At 40.8% G+C, this 15,119-nt stretch overlaps 1 protein-coding gene across 3 annotated transcripts in view; it reads right to left on the bottom strand.

Annotated features, from left to right (window-relative positions):
• fam185a (family with sequence similarity 185 member A) overlaps positions 1–15,119 on the bottom strand; it is a 122,615-nt gene that overhangs the window by 52,132 nt on the left and 55,364 nt on the right. For all 3 annotated transcript variants that reach the window (XM_072562664.1, XM_072562663.1, XM_072562665.1), the window contains one exon: positions 3,161–3,256. In XM_072562664.1, the coding sequence (XP_072418765.1) occupies positions 3,161–3,256 (96 nt within the window). The remainder of the gene's footprint in view (positions 1–3,160; positions 3,257–15,119) is intronic.

The raw sequence follows: 15,119 nt of genomic DNA, 5'->3' as shown, positions 1-15,119 counted from the left end.
AACTCATAAAAGAATGAAAAATCGCAGTAATTATATACTGTAGTTTTGGATTATACACATTGGCACAAACAGTTTTGATATCTTTCAGGGCAGGCTTTATTTGGTCATTCACCAAATTAGATGCTGAATAAAGAACACAGAAAATCAATTTTGAGGCTAGTTATAACAAATTATCATAACATGGAGCCAGTAAGGCAGCCAGAACATGCTAGAATCACTGCCTCAAAAACTGCCAAAATGTTTCTCTCTGTGAAATTAAGCAATTAGTGCCAAGTGTACTGAGGCCTGTCTGCCTGCCTGACTCACAAGTTTGATTCTCTACCTCCAAAAGCATGCTGCCAACCACAATATTGGGAAGTTGGCTACTAGGTTCACCCTGTTTACATAAACCCATGCTATGCACATTGAACAGTCATAATGCTTCATTGTACTATCCAAAAACCCCAAGAGACAATTGCACATTTAGGAGATATTTTTAATAACTTTCTCCACTCCACAACCTTCCGACAATGCATGCCTGTTTAGTAGCCTCCTTACTGCTATAATAACGCGCAGCTGCTGTCACATCTTACACTGAGAGACCAGGCTGCAGGCTTCAGTTATAGGTAATCAAAAATATAGCTCAACAATAAGATAAAATATTAAGAAGATGACAAGTTTTAAAGTGCTGTGTAATGGTGAACATTAGGGAAGAAATAGATTATTGGATGCATTATTCAAAATATAATTGATTACAGAAAACTAACTAGGTTATTTTTCACCTCTTTAAAAAGGATATTCACTTACTAAAATGTGAAATGTACATTATAGAATCTGTTGGTGCAGTAAAATATTACATGTTCCAGCAAATAACTTTCTCCATGAGCCATCTAACCCAACTTCTATACTCCTGCTTTTAATATTTCTCTTAAACAATAACCTACAATAATGAGAGATGCTGCTTAAACAATTTGCAGCAAATACTCTAAAATATTTTGCTATCATTTTTTTCTTTGGTGCCACAAAAATAGTGTTCTCTTGTTGTAGTTTTGTTGACTCAAGGAAGAAAACTTGGTAGTATTCCATTAAGACTCCCACATTCTTCTCAACACTTGTGAAAAAACCTGCAACTTCTTAAGTGTCTCTGCATAACTATGGCTATGAACTAAACAAAGCTAACTTCTGGAATTAACACTTTTGTTAACAGATCTATTTGATGTAACAAACATGAATCTCAAAATTTAAGTGGAGAATACAGGCCATAATAAAACATACTGATATGACATTCGGGTTGTACCCAAGTACACATCAACACACACTGCTAGCGAGCAATTCCAACATAGGGCCTGATATGCAAAAAAGATTAAGGCATTTCAATGTTGTGTCTGTTGCTACATAATCCTTAGGACAGATGTCTTTCTAGATTAGGATAGACACTGGTCTGGTGCAAGGAATAATGGTAGAGAGAATCATGTGAAGACCAGGACTTAGACACTAGACAAAAACAATAGAAATATATAGAATTACACTACTGAAGTGAATGGGAAAGTCTTACTCCAAGATAAAGATGAACTAGAGACCAAGAGTAGTTAAAAAAGCAGTCTCAGAGATCGTATATGTAGCCATCCAGTGGTACAAAAGTCCATTTCAAACTATAGTAGCAGCATATCGAACCATGGTGGAAATGTGTTAAAGAAGTGACTTCCAATTCAGCAAAACCTTTATGTTAATGGCCTACCCCTCCCTAAATTGACTTACTGGCATTGGACGTAGCCTAGAGAAGGTTCACAAGGTTGATTATGGGTATGGAGGATCTATCTTATGAGCAGGAGTTGAGTAGGTTAGGCCAGTACTCATTGGAGTTTACAAAAATGGAAGGTGACCTCACTGAAACATGCCAAGTCTTTTTAAAATTTCTCTATAGGATGTGGGCATCTCTGGCAGGGTTGGCATGTTGTTGCCCTTACATAGTTGCTTTTGGACGGAGTAGATTTCTGAGCCATTTTACAGGGCAGTTGAGACTTGATCATGTTGCTATAGGTCTGGAGTTGCAAATAGGTCACACTGGGTAGGGTGTTCTTCTCACAAGGACGTATTCCTAAAATTAACCAGAATTTCTTTTTAAAAATAACTATTGAAGGTGGTTACATGGTCATAAGGTTCTCGGTTAACTCCAGATTTTTTTGAATTCAAGTTTCTGTAGCTGCCTGGTGGGATTTGAACCAATGTCCTTACAGCGTTAGCCTTGGCCTCTGAATTATGAGTCTATTGACACTACCACTCCTCCACCACCTCTCATTCTTAAGAAATTTGACAAGGTAGATGCAGATAGGTTATTTTCCCTTGCAGGAGAGTCTAGAACCACAGGGCAGAATAAGGTGTCACCCATTTAAGACAGAGGTGAAGATAAATTCTTTTGGAGGTCATGAACCTTTGAATCATTTTACCACAGAGGGCATTCAAGATTGAGATAGACATATTATTGATCAGCAAGGGAACCATGGGCTGTGGGAATAAGGCAGAAAAGTGAAGTTGAGGATTATAAGAATAGCTATGTTCTTAGTAAATGGCGGAGTGAACTCCATGGACCTTAGGGCCACGTTCTGTTCCTAGATCTTGTGGTCTATTTTTGCAATTGCCTCAAGTGCAATCTCCAAAGATACTTGCATTGCTCTAATTCTGTCCTCTTCAGAACCCTTAATTCTAATTGCTCCATTATGCATCTGCATTTTCAGCAGACCTTAAGCAGTGGAACTCACACATCCCTGTCATCCTTCCAAGACATCCCAGGTTAAGAATTACTGAAACAGATATGCCATATTTCAAAGAGAGAAACTGCTGTTCTTGTTTTGTGCTGATTCACAAGCAGTCAGATTTTGAAAAGTCTTGGTCAGAAAGAAGGTATACAGAAAAGACAGGAGGTTGGGGGTGGGGGGGAAGGAGAAAAGAGAGAGAGGAAATGGTCAGGCAGGAAGAAAGAGAAGGTGGGAGCGAAGGAAAGGGCTGGAGAGGTTGAATGGTGATGGTAAAGTTCGGTCAAAAGGAATAATGGTAGGCAATGCTTGCTCTCTGGTGCAAGATAAAGCATCTGCAGAGCTTTAAATGACAGATTCTCTCTGAGAATTCAATTTTTTTTCCCATATAAAATTATCAGTTTCCAAGGGTACTGTAACAATCTCACCTTCTTGGGTTACCAGATCTACAATTCCTAGCTGACTGATGTAAATATCGAGGTCACCCTGTTGTGTGGAAGCTGTTAGACTGCCATCTGAAGAATCTGCAAATAAACATTAAATACTTTATTGCTGACATTTCATTCACATGGAGCAATTGCTTAAAAATGAGTGTACATACTGAAAAACTGTTTGTATCAGAGGTTATTCTAATATAGAGCTCTTTATATATAGTTCACAATTTGGGTGAATAAAAACCCAGCAACATTTGAAAATGCAAATAAATATGCTAATCATCATTGTCACAGATATTATCACACAGGTAACTTCCACGTGCAATACTTCAGACCTTAGCCAGTTAGGCTTACTTAGATGGACAGGTGGTTTGCAAAGCAGATAATGCCAGTGTGGATTCAAATCCTGCACCAGCTGAGCTTACCATGAGGAATTCTCTTTCTCAACCTCTCTTGTTGCTTGAGACCTGGTGATCCTCAAGTTAAATCACCATCAGTCGTCTTGCTTTAATGGGAGAGCAACCCTATGGTCTGGCAACTTTACCTTTAGATACCATATCTCTGCAACACTTTATTGTTCGTAGAAAATTCCCTGATCCAAGCTGATTATCCTCTCCCTTTGGTAAAACTTGGCATTTGTCTTTCATTTTTTACCTAGCTCTTTTGGGTATTTTTATTTCAATGTAAAAGCAAAATTGAAATAAGAACTTAAAAGGAAAACCCAGCAGGTCAGACTGCATCAGGAGAGAGAAAAACAGTAACTCAAGGCAGAATCTTACAGGTGTCACGACACGGGGTAAACCCTTCTGTTAATTTAAACTAGCAACATAGAAAAGATTCACCCCATGTTGTAATCTGTTAAAATTCAAGAGGCAAAGAACTATCCCAAATGTCACTATGTAAAGTAAAAATTAACAACATTTTTAAAAAAATGTCTAATAGAGAATGATTAACAACTATTTACACTCATTTCTCTAAACCTATCTTTTGCCTTCCACTCGACAATACTGGTCCAATAAAATCCTAATTATGATTTACAAGAAGTATAATCACATTTCAAAACCAGGCAGCTTATCAGAGTGTCCTCTGGAGATTTACCAGTCTTTTTTCTTCTTCTTAGGGATTCTGCTTCACACGTCTTTGATAGATAAAGGTACCTTTAAGAGAGCAATTTTGCAGGCAGTCTGTATTGTTCTGTTGTTGTTGGTGCTCTTTGCCACTCTGGGTAGCAGTTCAAAATGTCTGATATTTATACCCCAAAGAATCGGATCGTTTCACTTATTTTAATATTGTCAAAATACTAAGTTCAAACTTGATTGGAATTTGGTATCTTGGTGCATAATTTAAACTGATTGGCCAAATTTGAATTTGTTTTTGTATCCAGGCAACATAGCTCTTAGCTAGTTGTTTGGCCAAATGTTACATCGTTACCTTGTTCAGAACACTGTGCTAGCCAAACATTTCAGCTCCCTTAAAGGTACATTATACCCACAACTTCATAACACAGGTATCTCAGTAACATCAGCTATGTTGAGATGTCCTTCCTACCTGATCTGTCCGTTGCCACATATTTCTCTCTCTACATCTCTGCCTTTCTCTCAATTTCTCCTGCTCTTCTTACTGCCTGCCTCACTCTTTATCCCTGTTCTGTCTGCGTGCAATCTCTCTGATCAAGAGTTTTCAACATCTGACTACCCAAGAGGCTAAACCTGCACAAAGCAAGACTTTGTGTCAAAATTGGATGAGAAGTCTGGCGCATCTTGCCCCATCTTTTATGCTTTTGACAAGCAGTGCAGTGTGTTTTTAGCTAAGCAGTGACAAGCTGCCAATGAAGGGGGATGATCTTTGTTCAACGCACCTCACTAATGTTAAACTTCCGATATTACCACGTGCAAAATAAGCCAAAAAAAACCATCAAAATAGAAATGTGAGCAGGTGCCTTTCCTTTTTGCACATATTACTTCTGCTCTGCTGAGCTATCTAGTGCAGACACAAAGGCCAGAAACCTCATCACGTCTGTCAGCGAACCTCAATCTGGAAGGACAGTCAAAAAGGGCAGTGGGTAGCATTTGCTGGTTAAAAAGTAAATTAATGCAATGATAAGCTAGGATATTAGCTCTAGTGAAGTGGAATTTTTGCGTAGAGCTTAGAAACAAAGGGTCAGAAAGCAATGGTGTGGGTTGTTAACAGATCTCAATCTGTAGTTGTCGTGTTGGGGAAGGCATTGCATAGCAAATCAGAAACATAAACAAAAGGTATATAGTTGCAGCTATGGATGACTTTGATTTAGTACATAGATTGGGTAAATCAAATTAGTGTAAATACATGAGAAAAGGAATCCCTGGAGTGTATATGGGATGGTATTCTGGATCCATATATTGAGGAATCAGGCTATCCTAGACTGAGTATTGTGTAAAGAGAAAGAAAGAATTGGCAATCTATCTGTGTATGATCCTCTTGGGAAGGGTTACCGTAACATGACATAATTCTTCAGTTAGATAGAGAGTGATGTAGTGGATTCTGAGACTAGGTTCCTGAATGTGGGGACGTGTGAGGTTATGCACTTTGACAGGAAGAATAGAAAGGTAGACCATTTTCTCTTCAGGGAAAGCCTTTGGAAACCTTAAGTGCAAAGAGATTTAGGAGTCCTGGTTCAGGTTTCTCAACAGAAACATGCAGGTTCAGTTGACAATTAGGAAGGTAAATGCAATGTTACCATTCATTTTGAAAGCGCTAAAATACAAGAGGAAAGATATACTGCTGAGACTGCATAAGGCTCTGGTCAGACTGCATTTGGAACATTGCCAGCAGTTTTAGGCCCTGTATCGAAGAAAGAATGCACTGACTTGGAAGAGGTCCTGTAAAGATTTACAAGAATGATCCTGGGTGTGAAGGGCTTGTCATTTCAGGAGCTGTTGAGGATTCCGGGTCTGTACTTAGAGTCATAGAGATGTACAGCACGGACTTCGGTCTAACTCGTCCATGCCGACCACATTACATAAATTAATCGAGTCTCACTTACCAGCACTTGGCTGATATCCCTCTAAACTCTTTCTATTCATATACACATCCAGATGCCTTTTAAATGTAATTGTACCAGTCTCTGCCACTTCCGCTGGCAGGTCATTCTATATACTGCACATTCCACTTTCTGCGTTAAAAAGTTGCCCCTTAGGTCCTTTTTATAGCTTTCTTCTCTCACTAAAACTATGCCCTCTAGCTCTGGACTCCCCCACCCCAGGGAAAAGACCTTGTTTATTTATCCTATCCATGGCCCTCGTGCTTTTATAAACCTCTAAGGTCACCCCTCAGCCTCCCACACTCCTTGATTGAGTTTAGAAGAATGAGAGGGGAATCTGATTGAAATTTACAGATTATTAAGAGTGGACTTGGAGAAAATCAGTAGGATTTCCATCAGTAGGAGGGCTTAGGACTTGAGGGCACAGCTTCAGAGTGCAAGAATGACCCTTTAGAACTGACACAAGAAGAGATTTCTTCAGTCAGAGGGTGGTGAATCTATGGAAGTCATGGCCACAGAAGGCTTAATAAGAGTTAGATAGGTTCTTGATTAGTAAAGGGATCAAGGGTTACAAAGAGAAGGCAGGAGAATGGAGTTGAGAAACATATCAGCCATGATTGAATGGTGGAGAAGATTTCATGGGACCTCATTCTGCTCCTAGACCTTATGCTTTATGGTCTGAATAAAGGAGGCAAGAGGCATGAGCTGGCTATGATAAATAGGCAATAGCAATTACTTAAAGAGCACATGGAATAATTGCAATAATTGTTCATTCCTGTCCAGAACAAAATTAAACAGGAAAGGTGGCTAGACCATGGCTAACAGGAAATTGGGAGACAGTATTCAACCCAAGGAAAGAGCATATAAATTGGCTAAAAGAAAAAGCAACAGATCGGAGGATTGGGAGCGGTTTAGCTTTTAACAAGCTGGTAAAGAGATTGATTAACAGGGGGAAAACAAAACATCTGAGTAAGCTTGTGAAACATACAAACTGATCACAAAGTCCTCTGTAGGTACATGAAAAAAAAAGATCAGTGAAGATAAATCTAAGTCCTTTAGAATCAGAAACCAAGAAAGTCACAATAGATAACAAAGAGATCCAAGCCAATTAAATATATACTTTGATTCTTTTTTAACAGAAGACACAATTGGGGTGTCCCAAAAATGTTGAGGAGTACAGGATCTAGTGAGAAGGAAGAACTGAAGGAAATCAGTATTAGTAAAGAAATGGTGTTGGGCAAATGGATAGGATTATAGGCTGATAAATTTCCAGGGCCCCATAATCTACATCCAAAAATACTTAAAGACTCTGGAACAATTCCTATTGACTGGAGTTGCTAATGTAACCACACAATTATTAAAAAAGGATATAGAGGTATAAACGGGAAATTAAAGACTGATTAGCCTGGCTTCAGTAATGGGGAGACTATAGCAGAGCATCTCAAAAGCAAAGACATAATCACTGTCACATTGTGATAGGGAAATCATGCTTGACAAACCTACTGGAATGTTGATGACATAGTTAATAAGGTGGAGCTAATAAATGCAGTTTACTTGGATCTTCAGAAAGCTTTTGATAAGGTCCCACATTAGAGATGAACATGTACAATTACAGCACATGGGGGTGGCATGCAGGAAACAAAGAGTAGAAAGCGAGTTTTGAGAGATTTGTAGCTTAGGATGAGGTTCCGGATGTAAGTTTGCTCGCTGAGCTAGAAGGTTCATTTCTCAGACATTTCAACATCATACTAAGTAACATCATCAGTGAGTCTCCAGTGAAGCACTGGTGTTAATGACCTATATTCTATTTGTGTGTTTAGGTTTCCTTGGGTTGGTGATGTCATTCCCTATTCTTTTTCTCAGAGGGTGGTAAATGGGGTCCAAGTTGATGTGTTTGTTGATAGAGTTCCAGTCTGAATGCCATGCTTCTAGGAATTCTCGTGCATTTCTCTGTTTGACTGGTCCTAGGATGAGTTGTCCCAGTTGAAGTGGGGTCCTTCTTTATCTGTATTTAAGGATACTAGTGAGAGTGGGTCATGTCTTTTTGTGGCTAGTTGATGTTCATGTATCCTGGTGGCTAGTTTTCTGCCCGTTTGTTACAGTTCTTGCAAGGTATTTTATAAACGACATTAGTTTTGCTGGTTGTCTGTATGGGGTCCTTCAAGTTCATTAGCTGCTGTTTCAGTGTATTAATGGATTTGTGGGCTAGGAGAAAGTGAGGACTGCAGATGCTGGGGATCAGAGCTTAAAAATGTGTTGCTGGAAAAGTGCAGCAGGCCAGGTAGCATCAAAGGAGAAGGAGAATCGACGTTTCGGGCATAAGCCCTTCTTCAGGAATGAGGAGGGTTTGTGGGCTACCATGATGCCAAGAGTTCTGAGTAGTCTGGCAGTCATTTCTGAGATGTATTTGATATCGGGGTGAGTGGCTAGGGTCTCTGGATGCATTTTGTCAGCTTGCTGCTGAGAAATCGGCAGACTGTGTTCATTAGGTATCCGTTCTTTTTGAATACGCTGCATTAGTGATTTTCCTCTGCTCTGTGTAGTTCCTCTGCAATGCAGTGTATGATAACTCATTGAAATAATGTTCTAATGCAGCTTCGTTTGTGGGTGTTGGGATGATTGCTTCTGTAGTTCAATATTTGGTCTGTATGTGTTGTTTTTCTGTAGACGCTGGTTTGGAGTTCCCCATTGGCTGTTCACTCTACTGGGGCATCTAGGAACGGCAGCTTATTGTTGTTTTCCTCCTGTTTAGTGAATTTTATGCCAGTAAGGATATTATTGATGGCCTTGAAGATTTCTTTTAATTTGTTTTGTTTAGTGATAAGGGTATCATCAACACAGCTGACCCGAAGTTTGGGTTGGATGGTTGGCAGAGCTGTTTGTCTGAGTCTCTGCATTACTGCTTCTGCTAAGATCCCTGATATTGGGGATCCCATGGGTGTTCTGCTGGTTTGTCTGTAGGTTTTGTTAATGTAAGTGCAGTGAGTAGTAAGGAATAGGTCCACTTGCTTGATGATGTTATCCTTGCTGATGAAGTTGGTGGTGTTTGGTGTATGTGTCTTCAGTTCTTCTAACAGTGTAGTCAGTGTTTTCTTGGCCAGGTTCATGATTTTGATGGATGTGAACAGGACTGTTATGTTAAAGGAGACCATTCTTTCTTGGTGTCTTTGATGATTTCAGGAATTCTTGGGTGGAGTGGATGGAGTGGGGCGAGTCTTCTACTAAGTGTTTTAATCTTTGGTATGACTCCTTGGGTAATCTGTACGCTGGTGTTCCAGGTAGCGAGACTATGGGTCTGAGGGAGGCTCCCAATTTGTGAATTTTGGGTAATCTATAGAAGCGTGGTGCGTTGGATCCATCTGGTTTCATTTTTTGAAAGTCTATCTTCTTTAATTCTCCAGATTTCTGAAGTTTGTTCAGTAGGGCTGTGATTCAGTTCTCCAGTTGTGGGGTCAGGTCTACCACCACCTGTTGGCAAGCAGTGGTATCTGCAAGCAGTGTGCTTGTTTTCTTAATGTTGTCTGTTTGGTTTAAAATGACTGTCAAGCGTCCTTTGACTGCAGGTAGGATAACAATGTTTTTATCTTTTGAGTCCTTCTAGTGCTTTCCTTTCTTCTGTTTTGAGTCTGTTTCCTTCCTTTTTCCTGCTTAATGTCAATGCAACTGCCTGTCCGACGGGCTGCTGGGTTTCATCTATGGATTTGTCGTCTTTCAGTATTGTTTCTAATGCGGCTAAGAAATCTTTCTCGTCTGCATCCTGGAATCTGTAATTTAATCCTGTTATTAAAATGGCTTTTTCAGTGTCTGTTAAGGGTCAGTCAGATAAGTTTTTTTTAATCCATGCTTCTGTGTTGTTATTTTGTGTAATTTAGTCTAGATTTTTCTGCAGATCTAGTTTTTAAATTTTCTGTTTGTCGCTGTCTAATGTCTATGGCTCGTTGTACTATGTCTGTCCATTCATGATCTGTTGCGTTAGTGAGTAAAGTTTTTTGGCACGAAATTTCCCAGTTTATTTACAGAGTCTGTTGTGGGCATCATTAATGATTTTTCGAAGCACTCTGTGGCCGTTTTGCTCTGCTATTCTTTTGGCTAGTGGGGTGTTAAGGGGAGGTTGGTATTTAAGACATTAAGTTAGACTATTCAGACCACTTGGCTTTTTGGTAGCCCACAAACCCACCAACACACTAAAACAGAAGCTAATAACATTGAAAGACCCCACACAATCAAGCAAACTAATGTCATTTATAAAATACCTTGCAAGAACTGCAACACTGTAAATATGAACTGTAATATGAACATCAACTAGCCACAAAAAGACATGACCCACTCTCACCAGTATCCTTACAAAACAAATGAGGAAGGACACCACTTCAACTGGAACTACACATCCATCCCAGGACAAGCATGAGAAATCCTGGAAGCATGACATTCAGAATGGAACTCTATCAACAAACACATCAACTTGGACCCCATTTATCACCTTCTGAGTAAAAGAATAGGAAATGACATCACCAACCCAAGGAAACCTAAACACACAAATAGAATGCAGGTCACTAACACCAGTGCATCACTGGAGGCTCGCTGATGTTACAGAGTATGGTGATGAAATGTCTGAAAACGAAACTTCCAGCTCAGCGAACAAACTTGGATAAAAACTCAGATTTCTACTGTTTGGATGCGAGTGCCAACCAGTGAGTAGTGGGGTACCATAGGGGTCAGTGCTTGGACCTCAGCTATTTGCAATACATTTTAATGACTTAGATGAAAGAGCGAAATGTAATCTCTCCAAGTCTGCAGATGACAAAAGGGATGGGTGAGAGGGTGAGCAGTGAGGAGGATGCAGCAATGCTTCAATGTGATTCGGACAAGTTGGATGAGTGGCACGTGCATAGACAAATATGAGGTTATCCACTATGGTAGTGAAAACAGGAAGGCAGATCGTCATCAAATTGGCAATACATTGGGAAAGCGGAAGAGCAATGAGACTTGGGTGTCTTTGTACATCAGTTGCTGAAATTAAGCATACTGGTGCAGGTGGTTGTGAAAGGGGCAAATGATATTTTAATCTTCACACAGAAAGGAGTTAAGTAAAGAGGCAAAGATGTTTGCTGTAATTGGAGTCAGAGTCACAGAGATGTACAGCTCGGAAACAGACATGCTGGACAGATATCCCAACCCAATCTAGTCCCACCTGCCATATCTCTCTAAACCCTTCCTATTCATATACCCATTCAGATGCCTTTTAAATGCTGCAATCGTACTAACCTCCACCACTTCCTCTGGTAGCTTAATGATTAATGATTTATTTATTTATCCTATCCATGCCCCTCATGAATTTATAAACCTCTATAAGGTCACCCCTCAGCCTTCAATGCTCCAGGGAAAACAGCCCCAGCCTATTCACTCTCTCTCTATAGCTCAAATCCTTCAACACTGGCAACATCATTGTAACTCTTTTGTGAACCCTTTCAAGTTTCACAACATCTTTCCAATAGGAAGGAGACCAGATTTGCACACAATATTCCAAAAGTGGCCTAACCAATGTTTTGTACAGCCGTTAACGTGACCTCCCAACTCCTGTACTCAACGTTCTGACCAATAAAGGAAAGCATAAGACCATAAGACCATAAGACATAGGAGTGGAAGTAAGGCCATTCGGCCCATCGAGTCCACTCCGCCATTCAATCATGGCTGATGCGCATTTCAGCTCCACTTGCCAGCGTTCTCCCCGTAGCCCTTAATTCCTCTAGACAACAAGAACCTATCAATCTCGGCCTTGAAGACATTTAGCGTCCCGGCTTCCACTGCACTCCGTGGCAATGAATTCCACAGGCCCACCACTCTCTGGCTGAAGAAATGTCTCCGCATTTCCGTTCTGAAATGACCCCCTCTAATTCTAAGGCTGTGTCCACGGGTCCTAGTCTCCTCGCCTAACAGAAACAATTTTCTAGCATCCACCTTTTCAAAGCCATGTATTATTTTGTACGTCTCTATTAGATCTCCCCTTAATCTTCTAAACTCCAACGAATACAACCCCAGTATCCTCAGCCGTTCCTCATATGCTAGACCTGTCATTCCAGGGATCATCCGTGTGAATCTCCGCTGGACACGTTCCAGTGCCAGTATGTCCTTCCTGAGGTGTGGGGACCAAAACTGGACACAGTACTCCAAATGGGGCCTAACCAGAGCTTTATAAAGTCTTAGTAGTACATCTCTGCTTTTATATTCCAACCCTCTTGAGATAAGAGACAACACTGCATTCGCTTTCTTAATCACAGACTCAACCTGCATGTTTACCTTTAGAGAATCCTCGACTAGCACTCCCAGATCCCTTTGTGCTTTGGCTTTATTAAGTTTCTCACCATTTAGAAAGTAGTCCATTCCTATATTCTTTTTGCCAAAGTGCAAGACCTCGCACTTGCTCACGTTAAATTCCATCAGCCATTTCCTGGACCACTCTCCCAACCTGTCTAGATCCTTCTGTAGTCTCCCCACTTCCTCAGTACTACCTGCCTGTCTACCTAACTTTGTATCATCGGCAAACTTCGCTAGAATGCCCCCGGTTCCCTCATCCAAATCATTAATATATAATGCGAACAGCTGTGGCCCCAGCACCGAACCCTGCGGGACACCGCTCGTCACCGGCTGCCATTCTGAAAAAGAACCTTTTATCCCAACTCTCTGCCTTCTGTTAGATAGCCAATCCTCAATCCATCCCAGCAGCTCACCTCGAACACCATGGGCCCTCACCTTGCTCAGCAGTCTCCCGTGTGGCACCTTATCAAAGGCCTTTTGAAAGTCCAGATAGACCACATCCACTGGGTTCCCCTGGTCTAACCTACTTGTTACCTCTTCAAAAAATTCCAACAGGTTTGTCAGGCATGACCTCCCTTTACTAAATCCATGTTGACTTGTTCTAATCAGACTCTGCTCTTCCAAGAATTTAGAAACCTCATCCTTAATGATGGATTCTAGAATTTTACCAACAACCGAGGTTAAGCTGATTGGCCTATAATTTTCCATCTTTTGCCTTGATCCTTTCTTGAACAAGGGGGTTACTACAGCCATCTTCCAATCGTCCGGGACCTTTCCTGACTCCAGTGACTCTTGAAAGATCTCAACCAATGCCTCTGCTATTTCCTCAGCAACCTCTCTCAGAACTCTAGGGTGTATCCCATCGGGGCCAGGAGATTTATCAATTTTAAGACTTTTTAACTTTTCTAGCACTATCTCTTTCGTAATGGCAACCATACTCAACTCAGCCCGGTGACACCCTTTAATTTTTGGGATATTACTCCTGTCTTCCACTGTGAAAACTGACGCAAAGTACTTGTTAAGTTCTCCTGCTATTTCCTTATCTCCCATCACTAGGCTCCCTGCATCAGTTTGAAGTGGCCCAATGTCTACTTTTGCCTGTCGTTTGTTTCTTATGTACTGAAAGAAACTTTTACTATTATTTCTAATATTACTGGCTAGCCTACCTTCATATTTGATCCTCTCATTTCTTATTACACTCTTTGTTATCCTCTGTTTGCTTTTGTATCCTTCCCAATCTTCTGATTTCCCACTGTTCTTAGCCACTTTATAGGATCTCTCTTTTTCTTTAATACATTTCCTGACTTCCTTTGTCAGCCAAGGTTGTCTAATCCCTCCCCGGTTAATCTTTCTTTTCTTGGGAATGAACCTCTGTACAGTGTCCTCAATTATACCTACAAACTCCTGCCATTTTTGCTCTAGTGTCTTCCCGGTTAGCCTCTGCTTCCAAACACCTTCTTCACTATCCTATCTACCTGCGACTCCACTTTCAAGGAGCTAAGAACCTGTAGTCCAAGGTCTCTTTGTTCACAACACTCCTGAGGCCCTTACCATTAAGTGTATAAGTCCTGCTAAGATTTGCTTTCCCAAAATGCAGCACCTTGCATTTATCTGAATTAAACTCCACCTGCCACTTCTCAGCCCATCAGCCCATCTGATCAAGAACCTGTTGTAATCTGATATAACCTTCTTCGCTGTCCACACAATTTTAGTGTCATCTGCAAACATACTAACTGTACCTCTTATGCTCACATCCAAATCATTTATATAAACGATGAAAAGGAGTGGACCCAGCACTGATCCTTGCGGCACTCCATTGGTCACAGGCCTTCAGGTCTGAAATGCAACCCGCCACCACCACCCTCTCTCTTCTACCATCGAGCCAGTTTGGTATCCAAATGGCTAGTTCTCCCTGTATTTGATGAGATTTAACCTTGCTAACCAGTCTCCCGTTGGGAATCTTGTCGAACGCCTTACTTAAGTCCATATACATCATGTTCACCACTCTCCCTTCATCAATCCTCTTTGTTACTTCTTCAAAAAAATCTTATTATGTTCATGAGACATGACTTCCCACGCACAAAGCCATGTTGACTATCCCTAATTAGTCCTTGCCTTTCCAAATATATGTACGTCCTGTCCCTCAGGATTCCCTCCAATAATTTGCTCACCAGCAACGTCAGGCTCAATAGGTCTATAGCTCCCTGGCTTGTCCTTACCACCCTTCTTAAACAATGGTACCACATCAGCTAACCTCCATTCTTCCGACATCTCACCTATGACTATTGATGATACAAATATCTCAATAAGAGGCCCAGCAATCACTTCCCTAGCTTCCCGCAGAGTTCTAAGGTACACCTGAACAGGTCCTGGGGATTTATCTACTTTTATGGGTTTCAAGACATCCAGCACTTCCTCCTCTGTAATATGGACAGTCTTTCAAGATATAATCTATTGCCCTACATTCCATACCTTCCATGTTCTTTCCCACAGTAAACGCTGACGCAAAATACTCGTTTATTATCTCCACCATCTTCTGCGATTACACACACAGGCCGCCTTGCTGATCTTTGAGGGGCCGTGCTCTCTCCCTAGTTACCCTTTTGTTCTTAATGTATT

The sequence above is a fragment of the Chiloscyllium punctatum genome, chromosome 44 (assembly GCF_047496795.1).
Source record: "Chiloscyllium punctatum isolate Juve2018m chromosome 44, sChiPun1.3, whole genome shotgun sequence".
In the NCBI taxonomy this organism is placed as follows: Eukaryota; Metazoa; Chordata; class Chondrichthyes; order Orectolobiformes; family Hemiscylliidae; genus Chiloscyllium; species Chiloscyllium punctatum.
This window is presented reverse-complemented; position numbering and strand designations above follow the sequence as displayed.